The following is a 25,855-nucleotide window of genomic DNA, read 5'->3' as shown; positions in this document are numbered from 1 at the left end:
TACCATGCTTTTTGAAACATAAGTTCTCATGCACATTAGCAAGGTGTGTGGGTAGTCATCAGCAATAATGCCACCACAGCACGCCTGTAAAAAAATGTTTGCAAATTTTTGTGTGTTACGGGAACGTGGGTGATTTTGAGTGCATTAGCACATTGCACAATTGTAAACAGAGCCTGAGGACTGGTAGGCTGCAATATGTTCCATTTTTCGTCATGCGTGTAAGTACATTTGGACCTACGCAGAAGTAAATGCAAGCCAAAAAATTGAGTCAAACTCTTCAGCCATATAGCAAGGAGGACACTGACACAACTGGTTACAGTATAGAGAAGAAGACAAGATATTGCGGGCATGTCGTTATTATATCCTTGTTTTTACTATCCTTCCACTTTAGCCTTCATCATGCAGTCTTTCACATTTTGGGTCATAAGATCCGAATACTTCCATCAACTGATAGAAGAGATAAAATGAGCCAAGATGAGGACAACAAACATGTGGTTACATAACAAAAACCCAGTCCAATGTCCTCAGGAAACGTCTCTTTTCTGGCACAGTGGCACCTCAATCTGAACACGATTATAATTCTTCAATTGTTGGCTCCACTCTCTTAACTCATATCCATTTCAAAGCTAGCCACTGGGTGTGTCCATTACTACAGCCAATATTCAGCTGGTGGCTTTATATAAAAGGCCAGTTCACCAGGACTGGAGGAACCGCAAGGAAGCGTCTCATTGCAAATTCATTTGATTGTACAGATTACCTACTCAACAATTCAAAAACAAGACAGATTTTTTTCCTGTTCTTGTGACTTTATTAAGCAAACAGTATCATGTCATCTCAGAACAGAATCCTGATTAAAGGGGGTAAAATTGTAAACGACGATCTGTCAGTTTTCGCGGATGTATACATTGAAGATTGCCTGGTCAGAGATATTGGAATCAACTTGCGTCCTTCAAGACCAGAGGGCATAAAAGTGATCAATGCGGCCGGCAAACTGGTCATCCCTGGTGGGATTGATACACATACTCACTTTCAGTTTCCGTTCATGGGATCCCAATCTATAGATGATTTCTTCCAGGGAACTAAGGTAATATGTTACTTTGATGTCTGCAGTTTATTCATTGCTGTTTTTCATCCATTGGTGTTGATTTATTACAGGCAAATAGACTGAGCACTTTGCAAGTGCAGTTGCACTCATTTTTCCCCAGAGATTAGTGAATGTCGTGAAACTCTGCTGATTTCAATCATCCAATCATGCGCAAGCAAAAATGCTGTTGTGTTTTTTTAACTTTCCTTGTACCTGATTGGGTATTCTTTACAAAATGAAGCTTCAGTGCATTTATTAAACTCTGGGGAAAATGAGTGCAGGGTGCACAGTCTGTTTGCCTTCAGTAAATCAACACCAGCCTGTCATCTATGTGTGTTAATGTTTGAAAAAAAAACAATACAAATATCTATCTATCTATCTATCTATCTATCTATCTATCTATCTATCTATCTAATATATAGATTGCAATTAAATAAGTACATGGGAATATCTAGATTTGTTTATTTCTTACTCTTAGGCTTGTCTTTCTGCTTCGTAGTACTTCACAATACACTCACCGGCCACTTTATTAGGTACATCTGTTCATTTGCATGGTAACAAATTGCTAATTAGCCAATCACATGGCAGCAACTCAATGCGACTTGCTGAAGTTCAAACTGAGCATCAGAATGGGGAAGAAGGGGGTTTAAGTGACTTAGAACATGGCATGGTTGTTGGTGCCAGACGGACTTGTCTAAGTATTTTTAAGAACTGCTGATCTACTGGGATTTTCAGACACAACCATCTCTAGGGTTTACAGAGAATGGTCCGAAAAAGAGAAAATATCCATTGAGCGGCAGTTGTGTGGATGAAAATGCCTTGTTGATGTTAGAGGTCAGAGAAGAATGGGCAGACTGGTTTCTACATTCTAGAAAGGCAATAGTAGCCCATGTCAATATGGACCAAAATCTCTGAGGAATGTTTCCAACACCTTGTTGAATCTATGCCACAAAGAATTAAGGCAGTTCTGAAGGCAAAAGGGGGTCCAACCCGGTACAAGCAAGGTGTTCCTAATAAAGTGGCTGGTGAGTGTATATTTGCTCCTTCTTACAATGCAAATCTGTGAGTTGGTTGACTCATTGAAAACAATCTATGGTATAGCTGAAATCTCAACTCCAGCCAAAACATTTTTTTTTCAGTTTGGATTTTGGAAGAGTTAGAGTCTCCATCAGGTTCTTATTGTTATGCATGTCTCTGTCAGGGGAATTTTCTTTCCTGTCATTTCTTGTACAAGCCCCTGTTTATTGTCTTGGTTTATAGCTAGTGAAGCTGGCCATATGCTAGTAAAGTTCAAAGTTTTTTATTTTAAGAATGATCGTTCAATTTTCTAATCATTAGTGGGGTCTGATCAAAGTTTGCTTTCAAACAAAAGCACTTTTAAACATTTGTCCAGTCAACATACAAAGAATTTTTGTACGAATGTTTGTACAAATATTCATACAAACACTCATGCAAAAATCTATAGCCAGCTGTATAGCCACCTTAAATGAGATGTTACCCCAACATTTCACATTCCTGATATGTGCTTGCTGTATCATGTACTTGTGTTGAAAAGCATCCTGTTCTCTTTGCATTGCTTCCATTGTGTGAAATACCTGGGGATCCTGCCAGTCCCTCTGCTTTCCTATTTCAAACTTACCACTCTAGGCATGAGAGCACATCCATCCCAGTGTAGTCGGTGTACTGGCTGTGCTGGGATCTCAGCCTGCCTGTCCTCCAATGGCCACAGCCATTCATTGGGAAGCTCAGTGTACTGCTGTTTTTCCACCCCCAGCTCTCCAAGCCTCTTATGCACTTGAGAACAGAGGTCATATGATCTTGTATAAAAGAAAGTGAAAAAAAGTAAATTTATGATATATATATATATATATATATATATATATATATATATATATAAATATATATATATTGCATTTATAAAGTATTCAGACCCCATTCACTTTTTTAAATGTTGGTATGTTGCAGCCTGATACTATAGTTGTTTAAATTAATTTTTTTCTCATTAATCTACACTCAGTACCCCATGAAGATAAAGTGAATACAAAATGTTAGAAATGTCTGTGAATTTATTAAAAAGAAAAAAACGGAAATATCACATGTACTTAAGTATTCAGATGCTTTACTCATTACTTTGTTGAAGCACCTTTGGCAGCAATTACAGCCTCAATTTTTTCGGGGGTATGACGTGGCAAGCTTTACATACCTGGATTGGGTCAGTGACAGTCAGTGGAGCACTATTTTCTGGTCTCTCCAGAGAATGGAGTTCAAGGCAGAGCTGTGACTGGGTCATTCTTGTCTGTAAGCCACTTCTGTGTTGTCTTGACTGTGTGCTTTGGATCATTGTCATGTTGGAAGATGAACTTTTGGCCCAGTCTCAGGTCCTGAGTGCTGTGGAACAGGTTTTCATTGAAGATATCTCTGTACGTTGTCCCATTCAACTTTCCCTCAACCCTCACCAGTCTCCCAGTTTCTGCTGCTGAAAAACACTCCCAAAGCATGATGCTGTCACCATCATGCTTCACTGTTGGGATGGTATTGGGCAGATGATGGATGGTACCTGGTTTCCTCCAGACATAACATTTATAACTGAGGCCAAACAGTTCAGTCTTGATTTCATCAGACCAGAAAATCTTGTTCCTCACAGTCAGAGTCCTTCAGGTGCTTTTTTGCAGGCTTTCATGTATGGAGAGACTTCCGTCTTGCCACTCTTCTGGTAGAGAGCTGCAGTGATGGTAGTTTTTCTAGAACTTTGTCCCATCGGGTTCTTGGTCACCTCTGTTACTTAGGCTCTTTTCTCCCGATTGCTCAGTTTGGCTTGGCGACCAGCTCTTGGAAGAGTCCTGGTTGTGTCAAACTTATTCCATTTGAGAATTATGGAGGCCACTGTGCTCTTGGGAACCTTCAGTGCAGCAGATTTTTTTGTAGCCTTCTCCAGAACTGTGCCTTGCAGTAATCCTGTATCTGAGCTCTTCAAGCAGTTCCTTTGACCTTGTGACTTTTGCTCTGATACAGTATGCAGTGTCAGCTGTGAGGCCTTTTATAGAGAGGTGTTCTTCTTTCCAAATCATGTCCAATCAATTTAATTTACCACAGGTTGACTCCAATCAAGGTGTCAAAACATTTCAGCAATGATCAGGAGAAGCAAGAGGCACTTTAGCTAAATTTCAAGTGTTATTGCAAAGGGTTTGAATACTTACAATGGATATAAAAAGTCTACACACCCCTGTTAAAATGTCAGGTTTCTATGATGGAAAAAAATGAGACAAAGATAAATAATTTCAGAACTTTTTTCACCTTTAATGTGACCTATAAACTGTACAACCCAATTTGAAAAAAACAAACAGAAATCTTTTGGTGGTGAGGGGGGGGAGTAAACATAAAGAACTAAAATAATATGGTTGCATAAGTGTGCACACCCTCTTATAACTGGGGATGTAGCTGTGTTCAGAATTAAGCATTCACATTCAAAATCATATTAAAGAGGAATCAGTACACACCTGCCATCATTTAAAGTGCCTCTGATTAACCCCAAATAAAGTTCAGCTGTTCTAGTAGGTCTTTCTTGACATTTTCTTGACATATCTCCCGTATTCTCCATATGTCTGGGCTATGGGGTAGAGTGGCAAGACGGAAGCCTTTTCTTATGAATAAAAACATCCAAGCCCCGCTAAATTTTGCAAAAACACATCTGAAGTCTCCCAAAAGCATGTGGGAAAATGTGTTGTGGTCTGATGAAACCAAGGTTAAACTTTTTGGCCATAATTGCAAAAGATATGTTTGGCGCAAAAACAACAATACACATCACCTAAAGAACACCATACCCACAGTGAAGCATGGTTGTGGCAGCATCATGCTTTGGGGCTGTTTTTCTTCAGCTGGAACTGGGGCCTTAGTCAAGGTAGAGGGAATTATGAACAATTCCAAATACCAGTCAGTATTGGCACAAAACCTTCAGGCTTCTGCTAGAAAGCTGAACATGAAGAGGAACTTCATCTTTCAGCATGACAACGACCCAAAGCATACATCCAAATCAACAAATGAATGACTTCACCAGAAGAAGATTAAAGTTTTGGAATGGCCCAGCCAGAGCCCAGGCCTGAATCCAATCAAAAATCTGTGGGGTGATCTGAAGAGGGCTGTGTACAGGAGATGCCGTCACAATGTGACAGATTTGGAGTGTTTTTGCAAGGAAGAGTGGGCAAATATTGCCAAGTCAAGATGTGCCATGCTGATAGACTCATACCCAAATAGACTGAGTGCTGGAAAAAAATCAAAAGGTGCTTCAACAAAGTATTAGTTTAAGGGTGTGCACACTTATGCAACCATATTATTTTAGTTTTTTATTTTTACTTCCTTCCACCTAAAATATTTCCATTTGTTGAGTTGTACAGTTTATAGGTCACATTAACCAATTCAATACCGGGCAATTTTACCCCCTTCCTGCCCAGGCCAGTTTTCAGGTTTCAGCACTCTCACACTTTGAATGACAATTGAGCAGTCATACAACATTGTACCCAAACTAAAATTTTATCATTTTCTTCTCACAACTAGAGCTTTCTTTTGGTGGTATTTACTCACCACTGGGGTTTTTATTTTTTGCTAAATTAGCAAAAAAAGACCAAAAATTTTGAAAAAAAAAAAATTTCTTCTTTGTTTCTGTTATAAAAGTTTGCAACTAAATAATTGTTCTTCATAAATTTAGGCCAAAATGTATTCTGCTACATTTCTTTGGTGAAAATAACCCAAATTAGGATGTATTTTCTAGTTTGTAGGAAAGTTATAGAGTTCACAAACTATGGTATAGATCTGAATATTGATCAATCCTGAAGTACTGAGAATGTCAGGACAGTGCAGATATCCCCAAATGACCCCTTTTTGCAGAGTAGACAGTACGACGTACTTCATAAGAGGCATAGCGAGATTTTTGAAGTTGTATTTTTTTTGTCATAATTTTTCAGAAAATGAAAAAATTAAAAAAATTAGTTTCACAATTTTTTTTTTTACATACTGTCACCAGTGCAGTACAGCGTCATCATATAACTGGCATGGCGGTGATCAGGGACACTGACTGGTGACAGTATGAAAAAAAAAATATATATATATATTTTTTTTTTATTTATTATTTTTTATAAAAAAACTTTTTTCATATTTTACTATGACCAAAGTAGTACAATGTTAACATAGTAACATTGTACTACTTTGGGGAAGTGATCAGTATTTTTCTTTTTTTTTTACACAATTTGCTTGTAGCAAAGAATTACTTTGCTATAAGCAAGCATTTACCTGAATGACATCGATTCATTCAGGGTTTTGTTTTTTTTTGGTTTTTTTTGTGCTTAGCTGTGATTTGGCCACAGCTAATCACATGACATGTGCATGTGATTAGATGTGACCATTCACAGCTAGACACTAGTATACAATGGATGGCATGAATGAAGCCATCCATTGTATACAACTGTCATGTGACCTGCTGTGATTGGTCACAGCAGGTCACATGGTACTGGCAACGGGGCCGATACTCAGATCTGTCATCTGCCGTGTCCGAGGTACACGGCTCGTGACAGATCGCGCCGCTGCGCCGCTCTGCAGGAGTGCAATCTGCGCATGTGCGGGAGGACGCCATATGGCGTCCACCCGGAACGCAGGTGACATTTGCCACCCGCCTTTCGGCCATAGGGCGGGCGGCAAATGGTTAAAGGTGGAAAAAGTTATGAAATTACTTTTTTTGTCTCATGTTTTTACATCACAGAAACCTGACATTTTAACAGGGGTGTGTAGACTTTTTATATCCACTGTATGCCAATGTGCTATTTCAGTTTTTCCATTTTCATACATTTGCGAACATTTTCAAAAATTCTGTTTTTACTTTGTCATTGTTGGGGACAGAGTGTGGAATAATGAGATTAAAATGTGAATTTAAACAAAGTATCAGGCTGCAACATAACAAAATGTGAAAAAAGTGAAGGGGTCTGAATATTTTATGAATGCACTATATATATATATATATATATATATATATATATATATATATAGACATTGGCCAAAAGGGCCACCACTTGTGTGAGTCACCACGCACGCTCGCCATCACATCGATGACGTCTACGATGTTCACACATGCTCAGTCAGTCTATGGGTCGCCATCTTGAGTATGAAAAGCTAAATAGTAATGATCTAAAAGGCCACTGATATCATTTCACTACTCAAGAATATTTACAGAGTGAAGCTCACAATGCCTCCAAACCAGATCATGCTACTACAAAACAAAAACAGTCCATACCAGTATATCAACCATCAGGTCAATTCAAACAATGTTCAAAACCCTCAATCACACACAAACGGAAGAAAGGTAAAGCTTTCACTAAGTCCATATGGCACCATTGAATTTAAATGGAAAAATCCATTTCACCTTTTCGTTTTAAGAGACATTTATCTAGGTCTCCTTTTCTAAGGCCAAGATTACATTTTTCCAGAAATGTAGGAGGTCTTATTTTTTTATGTTTTTGTACAACATGCCTAGCCACCAGTCTATCCTTAATATGGGCTATATCATTTACATGTTCAAGTACTCATCTTCTAAATGGACGAATCGTTTTTCCTACATACAATAATGGACAAGGGCATCTTATGGCATATATCACCTGCTCCATACTGCAATTGTAGAAATATTTTATTTCAACAACTTCCCCATTCTTGGGATTTTAAAATTCCTTAATATTGCAAACAAAGGTACACGCCTCACAATGTCCACCCTTTGGGGGGTTTTTATGGCAGCCAGGTATGTCCTGCCGGTACCTTAGGGATCCTATCCAAATGGCATAAAGCTCAAGTTCTTACCATGTCTATAAATTATCATTGAATCTTTAGGCAGAATCTGGGATACATATTTATCTTCATGTAAGACATTCCAATATCTTTTTATGACATTAAAAATCTGACCTGATTGATTTAAATATGTACCTATGATTCGCATACCTAGCTGATCATCTTATTTTTTTTTTTGGCCCAATAGGGACTCCCTTGAAACAGCACTTTTACCTTCTCATAAAATTTTCTTAAATCACCCATCTAATAGCCCCGACTCCTGAATCTGTCAACCAGCTTCTGACTTTAAATTTGAAATGTCCCCTCTGTCAAACAATTCCACTTAGCTCTCATAAATTGCCCAGTGGGGATCCCTCTTTTCAACAATACTGGGTGCTGGCTATTCCAGTGTAACAAACTGTTGGTAGAGGTCAGTTTATGATAAATTGTTGTATTTATGTTGTCACCTACCCCTCTCGTAATCTCCAGATCCAGGAAACTAATGCTATCATACTTGATTTCACTCGTAAAATACATGCCAATATTGATACAATTCAGGACAGTTACAAATTCACTGGATAGATCTTTTTGACCCTGCCAAAGGATGAACACATCATCAGTAAAGTATGCCCACATTAGGATATGTGATGTAAAACATTCCAATTCTTCCACAAAGACTATGGTACGCTCCCACTACCCAAGAAACAGATTTGCGTAGGTCGGTGCACAGGACGAACCCATTGCCATTCCCCTACATTGCCTATAAATCTTTCCATCGAAGAGGAAACCATTATGTTCAGGAATAAACTGTAAAAGTTGAAGAATGAATACAGTGTGCTTCTCAAATATTATACCACTCATATCCAAAAAAGACCTGCAAAGCTCTTAAACCTAGATCATGGCCTATATTGCTATAAAGAGCCTCCACATCAAGGCTGGCCAGCCATACATAATCCTCCATAATTGTAATGTCAGTTAATCTAGTTGCAAAATCTTGCGTATCTTTGATATACGAAGGTAAACATTAAACAAATGGACTCATAGTCTAGGTATTTACTAGCACTTCATGTGAGATTATGAATTCCTGATATTATAGGGCGACCAGGTTTTTCTCAATGATTATGCACTTTTAGTAGAGCATAGAAAGTTGTGAGAGTTGGTTGATCATTAACAATAAAGGCATATTCATCTTTTGAAAGTGTCCTCTCTTCAACAGCTCTTTGTAAGATCACTCTTAAATCATTCAAATATTTAGGGGTTGGAACTTCATAATTACATTACTTAATATATCCTAACACATTTTCAAATAGAATGTTTTCTGTCCATCAGGACTATGTTACCACCTTTATCTGCTGCCTTTATTATCATTTCTTTATTGTTCTGCAATTCTTCCAATGCCCTCCATTCAGAGTATGTCATATTAAATAACTTCCTCTTTTTCTGTTTTCTCACTCCTAAATCACTGAGGTCTCTCTCAACCAGTTTAACAAACAGTTGGATACTGCTGCCCTGAGGAAATGGTGCAGTATAGCTACTTTTCAGTTTAAACATGGAAATAGGTCCTCGTACCTCAGTATCACCACCATTATTCTCAGCCTGGATTGATTCCAACAATCTCAGAGCTTCAATATCTCTTGAAGTCACACCATCCGAGGTACGAATTAGTTTATCTTTATATTTCTTCTTCAATGGCAATTTCCTGGCAAATAGATTGATGTCTTTGACCCATTCAAAAAGGTTAAAGTCCTTTGTGGGAACAAAGGACAGCCCCTTCTTTAGTACTGCTATATGGTCATCTGTCAACAACATCTGGGAAAGATTAAAGATTTGCAAATCATTCTCTTGGGCGGTGGTCATATCTAAGGGGCTCTCTTGGTACCAGCGTGGTCCCATTCCTCCCAATTCCTCAAATGCTGGGTGGGAAAACCTAAAAAAATTCCTTGATTACCCCTAGGTGGTCTAAAGAGGCCTCTCCTACCTCGACCCTTCCTAGAGACATATTTGGGTTCACCTCTACTGTCACTTGAATCACTCTGTCTTTCATTTCCATCATCTGTTTCTGAACTACCTGAATCTTTAGATGTATCTAAGTCAGGCCTCAAAACCATATTTGAGGAAGTTGCAGTCTTACAAGTCCAGGTATTGACTCTCCCATTAGCAAAATCTTCTGAGTCTTTAAAGCTACCCTTGGGGGTTTTTTTTGGTAGCCAGGTATGTCCTGCCGGTACCTTAGGGATCTTATCCAAATGGCTATGTACTAGCATGTCCTTCAAGTTCTTACCATGCCTATAAGTTATCATTGGATCTTCAGGCAGAATATGGAATACATATTTATCTTCATGTAAGACATTCCAATATCTTTTTATGACATTGAAAAAATGACCTGATTGATTTAAATATGTACCTATGATTCACATACCTAGCTAATCATCATTCTTCTTAGTTTTTTGGCCCAATAGGGACTCCCTTGAAACAGCATTTACCTTCTTATAAGATTTTCTTAAATCAACCATATAATAGCCCCACCTCCTGAATCTGTCTACAGCTTCTGAAAATTATGTTCAAGAATAAAATATAAAAGTTGAAGAATGAATACAGTGTGCTTCTCAAATATTATACCTCTTAAAAAAAACGAGATTGCCGCTGCAACTATAAATCGGCATACTGTATATTTGTAGTCTTTTTTTTTTTTTTAAATAAAATCCAGCATTACTTACAGCAACCCCTGGATCATGTAAGCAGCCATTCAGTGTATGGGCATCAGAAGCCCGCTAGGAGTTTCTTCCAGGATTGGGTGCAGCTAGCTACTTCTGATCTAGCGCATGTGCAGTGGGAACTAATCGCAACACATTATGTGTATTGCAGATTGCCATAGCAATGGCGACATCAGAGGAAGTTCCCGCGCAGGGGCGGACTGACCATTTGGAAACTCGGGCACTGCCCGAGGGCCTGGGGTCAGTAGGGGGCCCCTGGTACCTTTTTCATAGGCTTTTTTGAGTTTGGGCAAGGACACAGGGGCCCCATGATACCCTATTGCCCGGGCGCCCCATGAGTTGTCAGTCCGCCCCTGTTCCCGCCCTGTTGTTATGGCAACCTGCCAATCAATCAGCTCCTGGGATTGGGGCATTGGTATCCCAGGAGCCAATGGGAGAAAGGAAATGACGTACCTTGCCACAGCAAGGTAGGATGGAAGCGGAGCACTTTCTTTCATATAAAGAAACTAAAACTAAACAACAAAAAATTACAATATCCAAAAATTAATGGCACCTGGATCGGCAACAAATGAGGCCGTGGTTGCAAAATTGGGTAGAACTCCACTTCAAACACAATGCACCTGTATGTAACCTGAAGACTGAACCTCTGTGAAGGTTGAAGAATGGGGCCATAGCACAGTCTTTCTGGCAGGGATTTTCTTTGTGTCTAGGCTCAATACTCACTTACTCAGGTTCCTTACAGTAGGGTGGTCCAGACCATAGATGTCTTTTAAAAGTTTATTGCAGAGACAACAGGAACAGGGGTTGATGGAATACCCAAACAGTAGCACTTCTTCTCAAGCTGACAATCCCTGGATGGAGCTCAGACATCTCCTGTATACAATAGACAGAAGTAGCATCCAATACAACAGAGGTTCCCATGTTCACTGTGTCCTGGTCCAGGTCATGACTGCAGCATCAGGAATTTAGGAAAGATTTAGGAAGCTCATAGATACATTTTCTTATGTACAAAACAGGCACATTGTAGTATGAATTCATATCAGATGTACTCATTGCCAAATGTAAGCCAGTTCTGTCATCTAGTGGCAAATGTATTTATTACATCAGTGGCGGTTTTGTGATAAACATTCTGGTCAGAGTGATTCAATCACAAGTGAAAGAAGAGCTCAGTATGGTAGAAAACTTTGAGAGAATATACAAAACATTCTTGCCGCTGTTGGTTTGGCATCTTCTGTTAAAGTGGAAGCAAACCGCGTCCATTAAAAAAAAGAACTCCTCTGCAAGACAATGGCATAATATGCTAGCATACATCACATACTAACACATTATGTCAAACTTACCTTAAACCGAAGCCCTCCAGTGGCGCGCTGTCCATGCTGTAGAGGCTTCCATCTTCATCTGCCTTCCTATCGGGTTCGCAAGCTCCGGCCATCTGACTGGCTGGGCCGCAATGAAGTCACTCACACGCAGGGGCGGACTGACAACTCATGGGGCCCCCGGGCAATAGGGTATCATGGGGCCCCTGTGTCCTTGCCCAAACTCAAAAAAGCCTATGAAAAAGGTACCAGGGGCATCTCATGGGGCCTCCTACTGACCCCGGGCCCTCGGGCAGTGCCCGAGTTTCCAAATGGTCAGTCTGCCCCTGCTCCCACGCATGTGCACGGGAGTCTGAAGACACGGCACAGTACTCTGAAGGAATGGCACGGGTATGCTGTTCCTTCAGAGTGCATGCGCCAGCTGCAAAAAGACTTTAATATCTCCTAAGTGGTGCACGTTTAGGAGATATTATTTTTGCCTGCAGGTAATCCTTATTACTGTATAAGCTTACCTGTGAGTAAAAATATACAAAGTGGGTTTACTACCACGTCAAATCTTCTGACACCACAGCAGAAAGCTGCACTGACACCAGAGCTCTAGACATTGCCTTGGATATTGTGGATTAATGTTTGAACGAAACCTGTGCTGAGGGAAATATCAAAGGATAAGTTCACCTTTGGGAAAATGTTACATGTTCCACCTGTTTTTTGGGTGTACCGTGTAACATATTCGCACCGCTGCATCCGCTACCCGACCACCTCCCCTCCTTTTGTATGGGAAGACGTTCCCTGTACTAGCTGTCAGTTTTTAAAAACAGTGTGACCGTGTGGGGCTTTGTGCACATGGCCACATCATTCATTCACAGTGTTCTGTGAATGAATGAACTACAAGTACCAACAGTCTTAGCGGCTGTCGGCTTTTAGTTCTCAATTAACTACCATGGCGCTTTGGAGCCCTGTGGTAGTTCATTGATTCTTCCTGTCAATATGTCTGCTTGCTCATACATCCTATACAGCAGATACACTGACCGGTCTGCAGGAGACCTGCATGGCACCAGCAATCTGCTGATCGCTGGTGCAATGCCTTACAGGCTCCTGCAACAACATATAATAAATGTACATTTTATTATTTTTGGTCAAAAAGTGAATTTATCTTTTAAGGCCACCATTGTGGACCTACTTCTGAAAATACCAGTTTCCTGATTGACAATTTGTGCACACTCCTAATAAATGGAGAGAGACAGTACAGTTACACTACAATTAAAAACAGAAGAAATCAGCCCTGGTTCACACTGATGTGAATTGCCATGCGATTTGACGATTTGACCATTCAAATTTCATGACAAATTACATGCAGTGATTGGCAATGGAACCGTTCTAATTGGTGTGACTCTGACTTTTTCTTGGAGTTCCACCAATTAGAAAAGTAGTTCCTGCACTACATTTGCCGATTTGGGGTGCAACTTGCATAGACGTCTGTGCATGAAGTTGCACAGATGTCTATCAAGTCGCACCCCAAATTTCACTGCCATCTGACTTTGAAATCGTGTGACTTCAAGTGAAGTCACAATTTCAAACTTGATCCAGTATGAACCAAGGCTAAGAGGGAGCTCATATAAAGGTATAATCTAAGAGGGGGGGTCAAGTGATACAAAAGGCAGTGACTATAGGCCTGTAGACATGTGCACACTGGAAGTTTTGGTTTCATTTCGGATGTATTCGTTCATTGAAGAATTTCATTTTATCATACTCATAATTTTGAATCGATTCATTTTCGGATTTTTTTTGTATCTTCGGCATTCGTTTTGTATATTTGTCGGTTTAGGTGTATTCAAAAAATTTACAGTTTTTCCAGAAGATCGCTATATATTAGATATATTATCGAATTGAGCAGATTCAAATTGGAATGATTTGATATTTTCGGACACTAGTCCAACCCACCAAGAGAAATGGCATGAGTTGATTGGACAATATCGAAAGGCATCATGTGCATCCAAATTAACGAATGGAATGAAATTCGGATCCATTTGGCATCCAAATTATTGTACAAATTTGAAAATGTAATTAATTAATTTCCCCATGAGTCCAAACTACTATCGCATCATTCATTCACGTTTGTTGCTATGTCCCGTATATATCCAGATTTCTAAAAATGAAATTTTCATCCTAAAAACAAATCATAATGAAACGAAACGCACATGTAGGTGGTATAGGAGGTGATATAGGAGTGAATATATATTCACATATAGGAGGTGAGCTGATGGAGAAACAACAGTTTATTAGTTACAGGTAGTATAGCCTTCTCTGAAGAAATGGATTTTCAGGGATCACCCAAAGGTAGATAGAGTCAGAGGAAGTCATACAGATTGGGGTAAGGAATACCATAGAATGGGAGAGATTCTGGAGAAGTCATGGAGAAGAGCATAGGAAGAGGAGACAAGAGAGCTAGAGAGCAGGAGGTCTTGGGAGTATCAAAAAGAATGGTTTGGTTGGTATTTTGACATGAGATTGGCAATATAGCTTAGGTCAGAATTGTGGATGGCTTTGTAAGTTGTTAGTATTTTGAATTTTATTCGCTGGGTGAGTGGAAGCCAGTGGAGGGATTGGCAGAGAGGGGTGATAGGCACTAGATGGTTGGTAAGATGGATGAGTCTTTTGGCAACATTTATGATGGACTGAAGGGAGGGTTAGCCTATGTAAAGGTAAGCCAACAAGGAGGGAGTTGCAATAGTCAAGGTGAGAGATAACCAGGAAGTAAATTAGTAGTTTTGTGGTGTTGTTTGGTAAGAAGGGGCATATTTTAGAGATTGTACAGAGGTAGAAGAAGCAAAATTTGGAAAGTGCTTAGATGTGGGGCCAAAATGAGTCCAGGAGTGCCTGGCACCCTGGCATGGGGGGACTGGCTGATAGTTGTGCCATTGATCTGGACAAAAGTCAGGGGAGGGGACACGGAGGAGGAAATATTATGAGATCAGTTTGGGATACACTGAGTTAGAGGAAGTGTTGTGACTTCCATACTGATATGTCTGTTTGTTAATGATACGCAATGAGACTTATGGGATGAGCTGAGGGATGGAAAGACAGATTTGGGTGTTGTCTGCCACCACTGAGCTGCATAAAGACAGCCAATACAAGTGAATAAGAGTGCATTAACTGTACAGACTCACCCTCAGAACCGAATTTGACAGGTGTGGGTGCATGGACCACATTTAAAACAGTACAGCTGAGTTGCAAGAATATTTGCTCCAATGTAAAGAGTATATTTTAACTCATAACTTTTTGATGTTCAGTGGCTTCTATTATATACAATCATGTGGAGCATCGATGGGAGCAACATGTTCGACATTTTTGCCTTCTATGGTGAATTTATTTATAAGAGTCATATGGGAGGTGACACCATTAAGTTGGAAGATTTTGTGGGTTACTTAAATGAAAATAACTTTGGAAACAGGATTTTTTTCTTCAACAACCCTCCACAGACCATGTGCAGGGAATACTACACTGTACACAACAATCTGCCATCCATTCCATACAATTAAAGCCATCCCAGTGGAGAATTTCGTCCGGGCGCATAGGAACTGTTCAACTATTGAACTTTTCAGTAAAGAATCTGAAATTATTAAAAAAAGGTTCTCGGATAGAGATTTCCCCTCTTGGAGTATAGATCGTGGCAGAAGAATTGCAGAAGCGAGGGACAGAAGTAATTTACTGGGCAAGTCGAATAAACAGAAAGGAAGAGAAGTTTGTTTACATAAGAAAAACTTTAGAGATCATAAGAAATTACCTTTGTTACTATAGTATCAATCAGGGGCGGACTGACAACTCATGGGGCCCCCGGGCAATAGGGGATCATGGGGCCCCTGTGTCCTTGCCCAAACTCAAAAAAGCCTATGAAAAAAGTAGCAGGGGCATCTCATGGGGCCCCCTACTGACCCCAGGCACTCGGGCAGTGCCTGAGTTTCCAAGTGGTCAGTCCACCCCTGGTATCAATATATTGTAAAATAATCTACCCATACTGTATACAGACAAGGAGTTGTATGCTCTTTTGGAATATGGGTGTAGATTATCGAGACAATGAGCACCAACATTAGTTACACTTCTCTCTCCCAGTCTGTTTAGTATAAAAAGTAAGTCTTCCATCTGGCTGTCATGTACAGGCTCTTATGCCTGTAGCATTCAAACATGTAGGTATTGTAGGCTGAATTTATGTACAAAGACTTTTGAATCTTTAGTTACATTGAAAATAGACACTATATTAACTGTTGTTCAACCTATGTGGTGTATTTGATATACTGTACAGCATGTTATCTGCAGTACGTGGGCTGTACAATAAGCTGTCTAAGAACCTGCATTGGTGAACACTTCTGCGACTCAATGAACTTACAAGCAAAACAAATACCGAGTGTTTCATGACATTTTAGAGAGGTGCATGGAGGAGACACTTCTTTCTTTCAATTTTGTGGTATCAAGAGGGTGTATGCATTGCAAAGAGGAGGAGATAGACATTGCAAACTATTGCAAAGGGAGGCTTGGTGGATTCATCGACTGCGGACCAGGTCACCTCTGGGTTTGAACCTTAGATGGTCCTGGATCTGAATCTGGATTAACTATGGGTCCACCTCTACCACTAATGGTTTAATATTCTTACCCTCCTCTAGTATTATATATTTTATATATTTGATATACTGCGTATGATATGATATGCCCCCTCAGTATTTTTTATTTTTTTATGTGAATGAATATTATTGTGTATTTATTTCTATAGCAGCTGATTACTCACCCAACTATTTCCCTGCGCTCGGAGGAGGCGAGTGGAGTAGTGGGGATGTTATATATCTGTGTTGTCCAGGGGTGGACTGACAGCTCATGGGGCCCCCGGGCAATAGGGGATCATGGGGCCCCTATGCCCTTGCCCACACTCAAACCACACCCACAAAAGCCTATGAAAGGTACCAGGGGCATCTCATGGGGCCCCCTACTGACCCCGGGCCCTAGGGCAGTGCCCGAGTTCCCAAATGGTCAGTCCTCCCCTGGTGTTGTCAGTTGAGCCCTGGTTCACACTGATGTGAATTGTCATGCGATTTGACCATTCAAATTGCATGACAAATCACATCCAATGATCGGCATGTTGGCTGTTTTATATGGCTTTTTTTTACAATCAAAATTATCTTGGACTGTTTCTGATCAGCCCTGGGAGAAGGGTGTTAGGGGAAGCCTAACTGCACTGTACGAATGTTGGGTCCTTCCATTTGAAGCTCTGTAACTTTGGAAAATATGACGTGTATGATTGTGAAGAAACAGATACCTCTGTCAGATGGTAGATTTTGTAAGCTCTGTTCATTCTAAGTAAAGAATTCCCTTTTCTTTAAGAATGTCAGTCCTGTCTGGAAAATCATTTATTAGTTGGGGTAGTTCTCTACATAAAGAAAGTTGTACTATATTTGGAGGAATGTGAGAGGACATTGGTAAAGAGTTTGGGGCTGTGAAGTGGTGCTGGTTAATCTGGCTTTGACAGGCTGATTTCTCCCCAGAGTTCCCAAAGGACAAGGGTGTGGGCAGGGGCATATTTACCACAAGGCGAACAAGGCATTTGCCTAGGGTTGCATTTTTTTAGGGGAGCAGCACTGCCCCCTGGAAGAAGAGACATATGCAGCATGGGGACCTGGTGAGAACCGAGACAGGCTGCGGGCTGCTTGATGGTGTATGCAGAGCTCAATTGTCGTTCCCGGGATGTCCAGACCTGTGAAGGTCTCTTTCTTGCTGTCACTGGGGGGGGGGGGGTGTCAGTGGAAGGCTCTTTTAGGTGGGGGGGATGGGGCAGGGGTGTTGTTGGTCACTGTCAGGCTCTCTCCGCTGAGGAGGGGGGCGTCTGATTTTTGTATTGCCTAGGGCTGCACAAAACGTAAATACACCACTGGTCATTAGTACAGTGTCAGTGCTTTTCATTAGCACTGATCACTGTATTCGTGTCACTGGAGATGTACAGTCAGGTCCATAAATATTGGGACATCGACACAATTCTAACATTTTTGGCTCTATACACCACCACAATGGATTTGAAATGAAACAAACAAGATGTGGTTTAACTGCAGACTGTCAGCTTTAATTTGAGGGTATTTACATCCAAATCAGGTGAACGGTGTAGGAATTACAACAGTTTGCATATGTGCCTTCCACTTGTTAAGGGACCAAAAGTAATTGGACAATTGGCTTCTCAGCTGTTCCATGGCCAGGTGTGTGTTATTCCCTCATTATCCCAATTACAATGAGCAGATAAAAGGTCCAGAGTTCATTTCAAGTATGCTATTTGCATTTGGAATCTGTTGCTGTCAACTTTCAAGATGAGATCCAAAGAGCTGTCACTATCAGTGAAGCAAGCCATCCTTAGGCTGAAAAAACAAAACAAACCCATCAGAGAGATAGCAAAAACATTAGGCGTGGCCAAAAAAACTGTTTGGAACATTCTTAAAAAGAAGGAATGCATCGGTGAGCTCAGCAACACCAAAAGACACGGAAGACCACGGAAAACAACTGTGGTGGATGACCGAAGAATTCTTTCCCTGGTGAAGAAAACACCCTTCACAACAGTTGGCCAGATCAAGAACACTCTCCTGGAGGTAGGTGTATGTGTGTCAAAGTCAACAATCAAGAGAAGACTTCACCAGAGTGAATACAGAGGGTTCACCACAAGATGTAAACCATTGGTGAGCCTCAAAAACAGGAAGGCCAGATTAGAGTTTGCCAAACGACATCAAAAAAGCCTTCACAGTTCTGGAACAACATCCTATGGACAGATGAGACCAAGATCAACTTGTACCAGAGTGATGGGAAGAGAAGAGTGTGGAGAAGGAAAGGAACTGCTCATGATCCTAAGTATACCACCTCATCAGTGAAGCATGGTGGTGGTAGTGTCATGGCGTGGGCATGTATGGCTGCCAATGGAACTGGTTCTCTTGTATTTATTGATGATGTGACTGCTGACAAAAGCAGCAGGATGAATTCTGAAGTGTTTCGGGCAATATTATCTGCTCATATTCAGCCAAATGCTTCACAACTCATTGGACGCCGCTTCACAGTGCAGATGGACAATGACCCAAAGCATCCTGCAAAAGCAACCAAAGAGTTTTTTAAGGGAAAGAAGTGGAATGTTATGCAATGGCCAAGTCAATCACCTGACCTGAATCCGATTGAGCATGCATTTCACTTGCTGAAGACAAAACTGAAGGGAAAATGCCCCAAGAACAAGCAGGAACTGAAGACAGTTGCGGTAGAGGCCTGGCAGAGCATCACCAGGGATGAAACCCAGCATCTGGTGATGTCTATGGGTTCCGGACTTCAGTCTGTAATTGACTGCAAAGGATTTGCAACCAAGTATTAAAAAGTGAAAGTTTGATTTATGATTATTATTTTGTCCCATTACTTTTGGTCCCTTAACAAGTGGGAGGCACATATGCAAACTGTTGTAATTCCTACACCGTTCACCTGATTTGGATGTAAATACCCTCAAATTAAAGCTGACAGTCTGCAGTTAAAGCACATCTTGTTCATTTCATTTCAAATCCATTGTGGTGGTGTATAGAGCCAAAAATTTTAGAATTGTGTCGATGTTCCAATATTTATTGGCAGTTAGTGAGTACCCACCCAGTGGCAGTTAGCGTCAGAATGCTTGCCGTACTATCGCAGTCCCGCTATAAGTCACTGATCACTGCCATTACTAGTATAAACAAAAAATACAAATTCCAGTACATATACATTAGTAGACGCTATAACTTTCACTCAAACCAATTAATATACACTTATTGGAATTTATTTTTATCAAATACATGTAGCAGAATACATTTTGGCCTAAATTTATGAAAAATATTTTTTTTTTATATTTTTATTGGATATGTTTTATAGCAAAAAGTAAAAAATATTGTTTTGTTTTTAAAAAAACGTTGGTCTTATTTCAGTTATAGCACAAAAAATAAAAAACTTAGTGATAATCAAATACCACCAAAAGAAAACTCTATTTGTGATAAAAATAAAATAATATAAATTTTCATTTGTGTGCAGTATTGCATGACCGCGCAGTTGTCAGTTAAAGTAGTGCAGCGCGTCTAGCAAAAATGGCTAGGTCATGAAGGGAGGTAAATCGTCCGGAGGGCAAGTAATTAGGAAAGTAGCCACAGAGTAAAAGAAAGCATGTCTCCTGCCAGCATGCTATAGAAAGAGACCATTGCTACCTTTGTGGAAGCAGTGGCATCTCTGCAGAGATCTGAAGGTGCCCCATACTGAATAGCTCTGCAATAGACCAATAGCTCCGCAAGCAGTATAGCTCATACTTCCTGCTGATTGGAGAGCTTTGACTCTGATTCAGTTCTGATTCATTGTGGATCTCTGCAGGTAGACCACTGCTTCCACACAGAGAGCTAGGTTTCTTTTCTGTAGCATGCTGGCAGAGGAAAAGCCTTTTTACTGTGGCTGGAGCTGTGTGGAATGCATTTATCTAATTTGAAATTTTGGAACAATTGGAAATTTTAATTGGGCTTTAAGGTGGTTTTTAAAGCTGTATTAATCTCAAAACCAAAAATGTAACATATTGCAGGTTACCTATCATTAGATGCAGTGGTTGTATTAGTTTTCTTTTGACCCTCTGTTTTCACCTGGTGATCTGGCCAGTAACACACCTCTATTAGTATTAGTGAGACACCACTTTGGAAGAATGAGTTAGGACACAGCAAACGGCAGCATTGTCAGTCTGGGAGGGGATGGGAGTCTTAAATGTATTAGCACATTTGGATACACTAACAAATTCAAGCCAAATTCCAGCTCACACTTTATAACCGTTACAGAAAACTGTTTTTCCTTTTCGGAAGGTTTTATATAGATAAATTAAAAGCTGATCATTTTAATTACCCCTGCCAGTGGGATATGGAAGATGTCATCCACATTAGCTGAATCATTCTGCTGGAGAGTTTGCGCTTCTGAAAAACAGCAAAGTTACTGGCTGAATCACCAGATAAAAATAGAAGAAAGCCTAAAAAAGGAAACTAATGCTGCCTTCACATCTACGAATTGGCCAGATACAATATAAATTATTGGGTTTAATACTGCTTTAAGGGTACAATGGGCTTTAAATGGTTAGTGCGAGCTACGCAAGCTCCTTTTATCTATTCTGGACTTTTCATTGTGTCAAAAAACACAGCCTCCTTAGCCTTGATATTTTAACAGTAAAAACAAGTAAATAATGCTTTTAACATGATAGCACTCAAATAGGTAAGGCACACACAAAAAGGAGTACTAAGTTGAAGATCACGGTGACGTTCTTGCCCCGCACCATGTATCATGTATGCATTGCTGCAACAGCTGATGTTTTTATTTCCCAGCATCATCAGCTCCATCTAGTGGCCATAATGTGGTATTTTCCTGATTCATTCAATTCTTATGAATAACTTTTATAAAAAACATTTGACCTGGAGAGAAAATAGACTAACAACATTCATTTTCCCCCATTCACATAGAACGAATGTCTTTCACAGGACAAATAGCTCTGGGAATACACACCCTAGCCTGCATTTCTCAACCCCTGAGCCAGCGACCAGAGTGAACATTCACTTATATGGGGAGAATGGTGAATATAGTAAATGAGCTCAACAAGCTTTTTTTCCAGTTCCTTTCAGACATGGAGCAGGCCTCTTCCTGCCCCTGGACTGCCCTGACTGTAGTTACCTCCTCTGTCCTGGAGGATAGACTGCAGGTAGAGCCACTTATATTCTATTGCTACCCTCGGAAGACAGATATAGTGTATGCAGATATGAGTTGGCCCTTGCATCATCACCATTGTATCTTGGATGGGAAGTATTTATTTAATTGATTTATTTCAGGTACTTATATAGTGCCATCAATTTACGCAGCACTTTACATATATATTGTACATTCACATCAGTCCCTAACCCTCAAGGGGCGTACAATCTAAGGTCCCTAACTCACATTCATACATACACATACTAGGGACAATTTAGACGGGAGTCAATTCACCTACCAGCATGTCTCTGGAGAGCGGGAGGAAAACGGAGTACCTGGAGTGAACCCACGCAGGCGCAGGGAGAGCATGCAAACTCCAGGCAGGTGGTGCCGTGGTTGGGATTTCAGCCAGCGACACCTAGTACTGCAAGGCGGAAGTGCCATTACGCCACTATGCTGCTCTACCCTCTGTAGTTTTGGGAGGTCAACAGATATGTGTATGCATGAATGTGAGCTAGGAAACTTGGATTGTAAGCTCTTGAGGGCAAAGACTGATGTAAATGTACAATATATATGTAAAGCACTGTGTAAATTGCCAGCACTATGTACGCACCTGATTTAAATAAATAAAGCTTTTTTTTTTAACCACTCCCAAACATATGGTATAGATGCATTTTCACTGAGCACTTCCATAATATAAAAAATATTACTTTTCAGAATTTTTAACCAATTCCATAATGAAATCTTTCATCTGGGATTTGGGAATGAGGGGTAGAGGCTGCCAGGTCCACATTGATACTATCCGTGTATTGTCATTCTAGGCTGCGGTGGCAGGAGGCACCACCATGATCATGGACTTTGCCATCCCTAGGAAAGGCTCTTCTCTGATCGAAGCGTTTGACACCTGGAAGAGCTGGGCTGACCATAAAGTGTGCTGTGACTATGCTCTCCATGTAGCTGTGACTTGGTGGAGTGACAAGGTAAGCCAAATTCGACTTCATTATATTACATAAAATACAAGAGAAGGAAAAATTGTGCTTGGAATTATTAAACGGCGTCTAGTACTTCAACTGACATAATTGATCAAAGTATAATAAAACATAATGCAGCGCTACATGTGACATGAATAAAGTACAAACTAAGGTGAAATATAAATCCTGTGCTATGATGAAGAGTAAATAAAGTCCAGATTATATCCACAAAAACTGATGTTTTTTGAAACTACAATGTTAAATGAAGTCACCGTGATGATTCCAACCAGTTGAAAGTGACACCTTCCTATATTCATGCCAAGATCCACCACCATGACATGCCATGCACACTTACCAGAGCAAGAGGACGCACATACCACAAGCATGAAGTCAAACACGCATGTGTTTCAAAGGCCACTGATCACTAAACTGGACCCAACTAGATGGACATCCACTATAGTGCTTATATATCAGTCTCAGACGACCATAACATATGTGGAAACAGCAAAATACATCCACATAGTGTAAGACCATTAAAAACAAAGCTTTATTAAAAAGTAGTGCACTTACAAAATCTCATAGGATAAAAAGCTTCACATAAATATCCATACCAGGGGAACATACAACACAGTTCCTGGATCCAAGAACGTGATGACGTCACTGACACAGACTCCACCAGACGCATTTAATTTCATGTTTGACTCCATGCATGCGTGGTGTGTCATGGTGGTGGATCACGATGTGAATATAGGAAGGTGTCACTTTCAACTGGTTGGAATCATCACGGTGACCTCATTTAACATGGAACTTTCAAAAAACATCACAGGGATGAGGATATAACCTGGACTTTTTTTATTCTTCATTATATTACAGCCATGGCACACAAGGATAATACTATGACATGTTCAGTATCTACTTGTAGAAGGAAATAACTGGAAAGTCTCCACAATGCCTCATTACGCCTCTAATATCTTCTTTGGTTTTGTTTAGTACTTAAAGTGTATGTAAACTCTAACAATAAATGTATTTGCTGCCTTTTGGCCTGTTAAATATATCATTGAAATAGTTTTATTATATCTGTTTGCACAAGTGCATGTTTTTTTCATGCAGTCAGAAATCTTGTGAGCTGATAGCTTCCTGTACTCTCTGCCTCCTGGACTTTTAACAGTTAGCATTGTTCCCTGCTATCTTCATGGACTATAAAACACCTCCCCCTGTTGTGGAGAAGAGAGGGAGATGTCATGCAGCCCTAACACCATGTAAAAATGTAACTTCACTTTCGTTATGTAGTTGGTAAGGTTGAATGAAGACACCAGTCTGTCCAGATCTACCTGAGAGTGTGTGCATGGCTACTGTTTTCCATATCCCTGTATATTGTGTTCTCTAACTCAGGGTTTAAAATTTTGAGTCTAGACCAGGGGTGGGCAAACTTTTTGACTTGAGGGCCGCAATGGGTTCATATATTGGACCCGGACCAGGAGTAGATGAATGATGTGTATGTGTCATCCATAGTAAGTATAGTAATATTCCCCCATAGTAAGCATAGTAATTAATCCCCCATATAGTAATTCATCCCCCATAGTAATTCATCCCCCATATAGTAATTCATCCCCCATATAGTAATTCATCCCCCATATAGTATTTCATCCCCCATATAGTATTTCATCCCCCATATAGTAATTCATCCCCCATATAGTAATTCATCCCCCATATAGTAATTCATCCCTCATATAGTAATTCATCCCCCCCATAGTAATTCATCCCCCATATAGTAATTCATCCCCCATATAGTAATTCATCCCCCATAGTAATTCATCCCCCCTATAGTAATTCATCCCCCCTATAGTAATTCATCCCCCATATAGTATTTCATCCCCCATATAGAAATTCATCCCCCATAGTAATTCATCCCCCATATAGTAATTCATCCCCCATATAGTATTTCATCCCCCATATAGTAATTCATCCCCCATATAGAAATTCATCCCTCATATAGTAATTCATCCCCCCCATAGTAATTCATCCCCCATATAGTAATTCATCCCCCATATAGTAATTCATCCCCCATAGTAATTCATCCCCCCTATAGTAATTCATCCCCCATATAGTATTTCATCCCCCATATAGTATTTCATCCCCCATATAGAAATTCATCCCCCATAGTAATTCATCCCCCCTATAGTAATTCATTCCCCATATTAATTCATCCCCCATAGTACTATTCCCCCCCAAGTAGTAAGCCAAGTCCCCCCTGTGTCAATTTACTTACCTTTGCTCCGCGCGTTCCTCTCGCCGTGTTCCCGCGCCGTTCCGGTCTTCAGGGCGGACTGTGAGAGGAGCCTAGCTCCCCTCACGTTCGTCACGCTGCCCCGCCTACACACATCCTGACAGCCAATGTATCACGCTCCGCGGGCCGGATTAAAAGGTCCGCCGGGCCGTATATGGTCCGCCGGGCCGTATATGGTCCGCCGGGCCGTATATGGTCCGCCGGGCCGTATATGGTCCGCCGGGCCGTATATGGTCCGCCGGGCCGTATATGGTCCGCCGGGCCGTATATGGTCCGCCGGGCCGTATATGGTCCGCCGGGCCGTATATGGTCCGCCGGGCCGTATACGGCCCGCGGGCCGTAGTTTGCCCATTGCTGGTCTAGACCTACTAGCCAGGCACAAACCTTACTCTCCACCAGTTGCCCCACCCAACCTTGCCCAGGTCCACCTCCAACCCCACCCCCGGCCTGTCCCCCAACCCCGCCCCCAGCCCTGCCCCCAACAATGCCCCCTTAAAGTTTATAAAATTAAATTTTTCTTTAGAATAAAGAGTCCAAAATATAAAACTGTACACAGTAATGTATATCCCAGCTCCCCTGTACTCCCTTATAGTGATATGACATGTATACAGTAATGTATATCCCAGCTCCCCTGTACTCCATTATAGTGATATGACATGTATACAGTAATGTATATCCCCCCTCCCCTGTACTCCATTATAGTGATATGACATGTATACAGTAATGTATATCCCCCTCCCCTGTACTCCATTATAGTGATATGACATGTATACAGTATGTATATCCCCCCTCCCCTGTACTCCATTATAGTGATATGACATGTATACAGTAATGTATATCCCCCCTCCCCTGTACTCCATTATAGTGATATGACATGTATACAGTATGTATATCCCCCCTCCCCTGTACTCCATTATAGTGATATGACATGTATACAGTAATGTATATCCCAGCTC

General features: G+C 40.7%; 1 protein-coding gene across 2 annotated transcripts in view; it reads left to right on the top strand.

Annotated features, from left to right (window-relative positions):
* DPYS (dihydropyrimidinase) overlaps positions 1–25,855 on the top strand; it is a 112,476-nt gene that overhangs the window by 21,454 nt on the left and 65,167 nt on the right. Inside the window, exons 1-2 of one of the 2 annotated variants that reach the window (XM_089658347.1) lie at positions 802–1,084; positions 22,463–22,621. In XM_089658347.1, coding sequence (XP_089514473.1) covers positions 827–1,084; positions 22,463–22,621 — 417 coding nt within the window. In that variant the 5' untranslated portion in view covers positions 802–826. Of the gene's footprint in view, positions 1–801; positions 1,085–22,462; positions 22,622–25,855 lie in introns of those variants that run through there. The other variant, XM_089658346.1, reaches the window with a different exon arrangement.

The sequence above is a fragment of the Staurois parvus genome, unplaced genomic scaffold (assembly GCF_062004578.1).
Source record: "Staurois parvus isolate SC_StPar_1 unplaced genomic scaffold, SC_StPar_1.0 ptg001062l, whole genome shotgun sequence".
In the NCBI taxonomy this organism is placed as follows: Eukaryota; Metazoa; Chordata; class Amphibia; order Anura; family Ranidae; genus Staurois; species Staurois parvus.
Note: the sequence above shows the minus strand (reverse complement) of the source record. Positions and strands in the feature narration are given on the sequence as shown.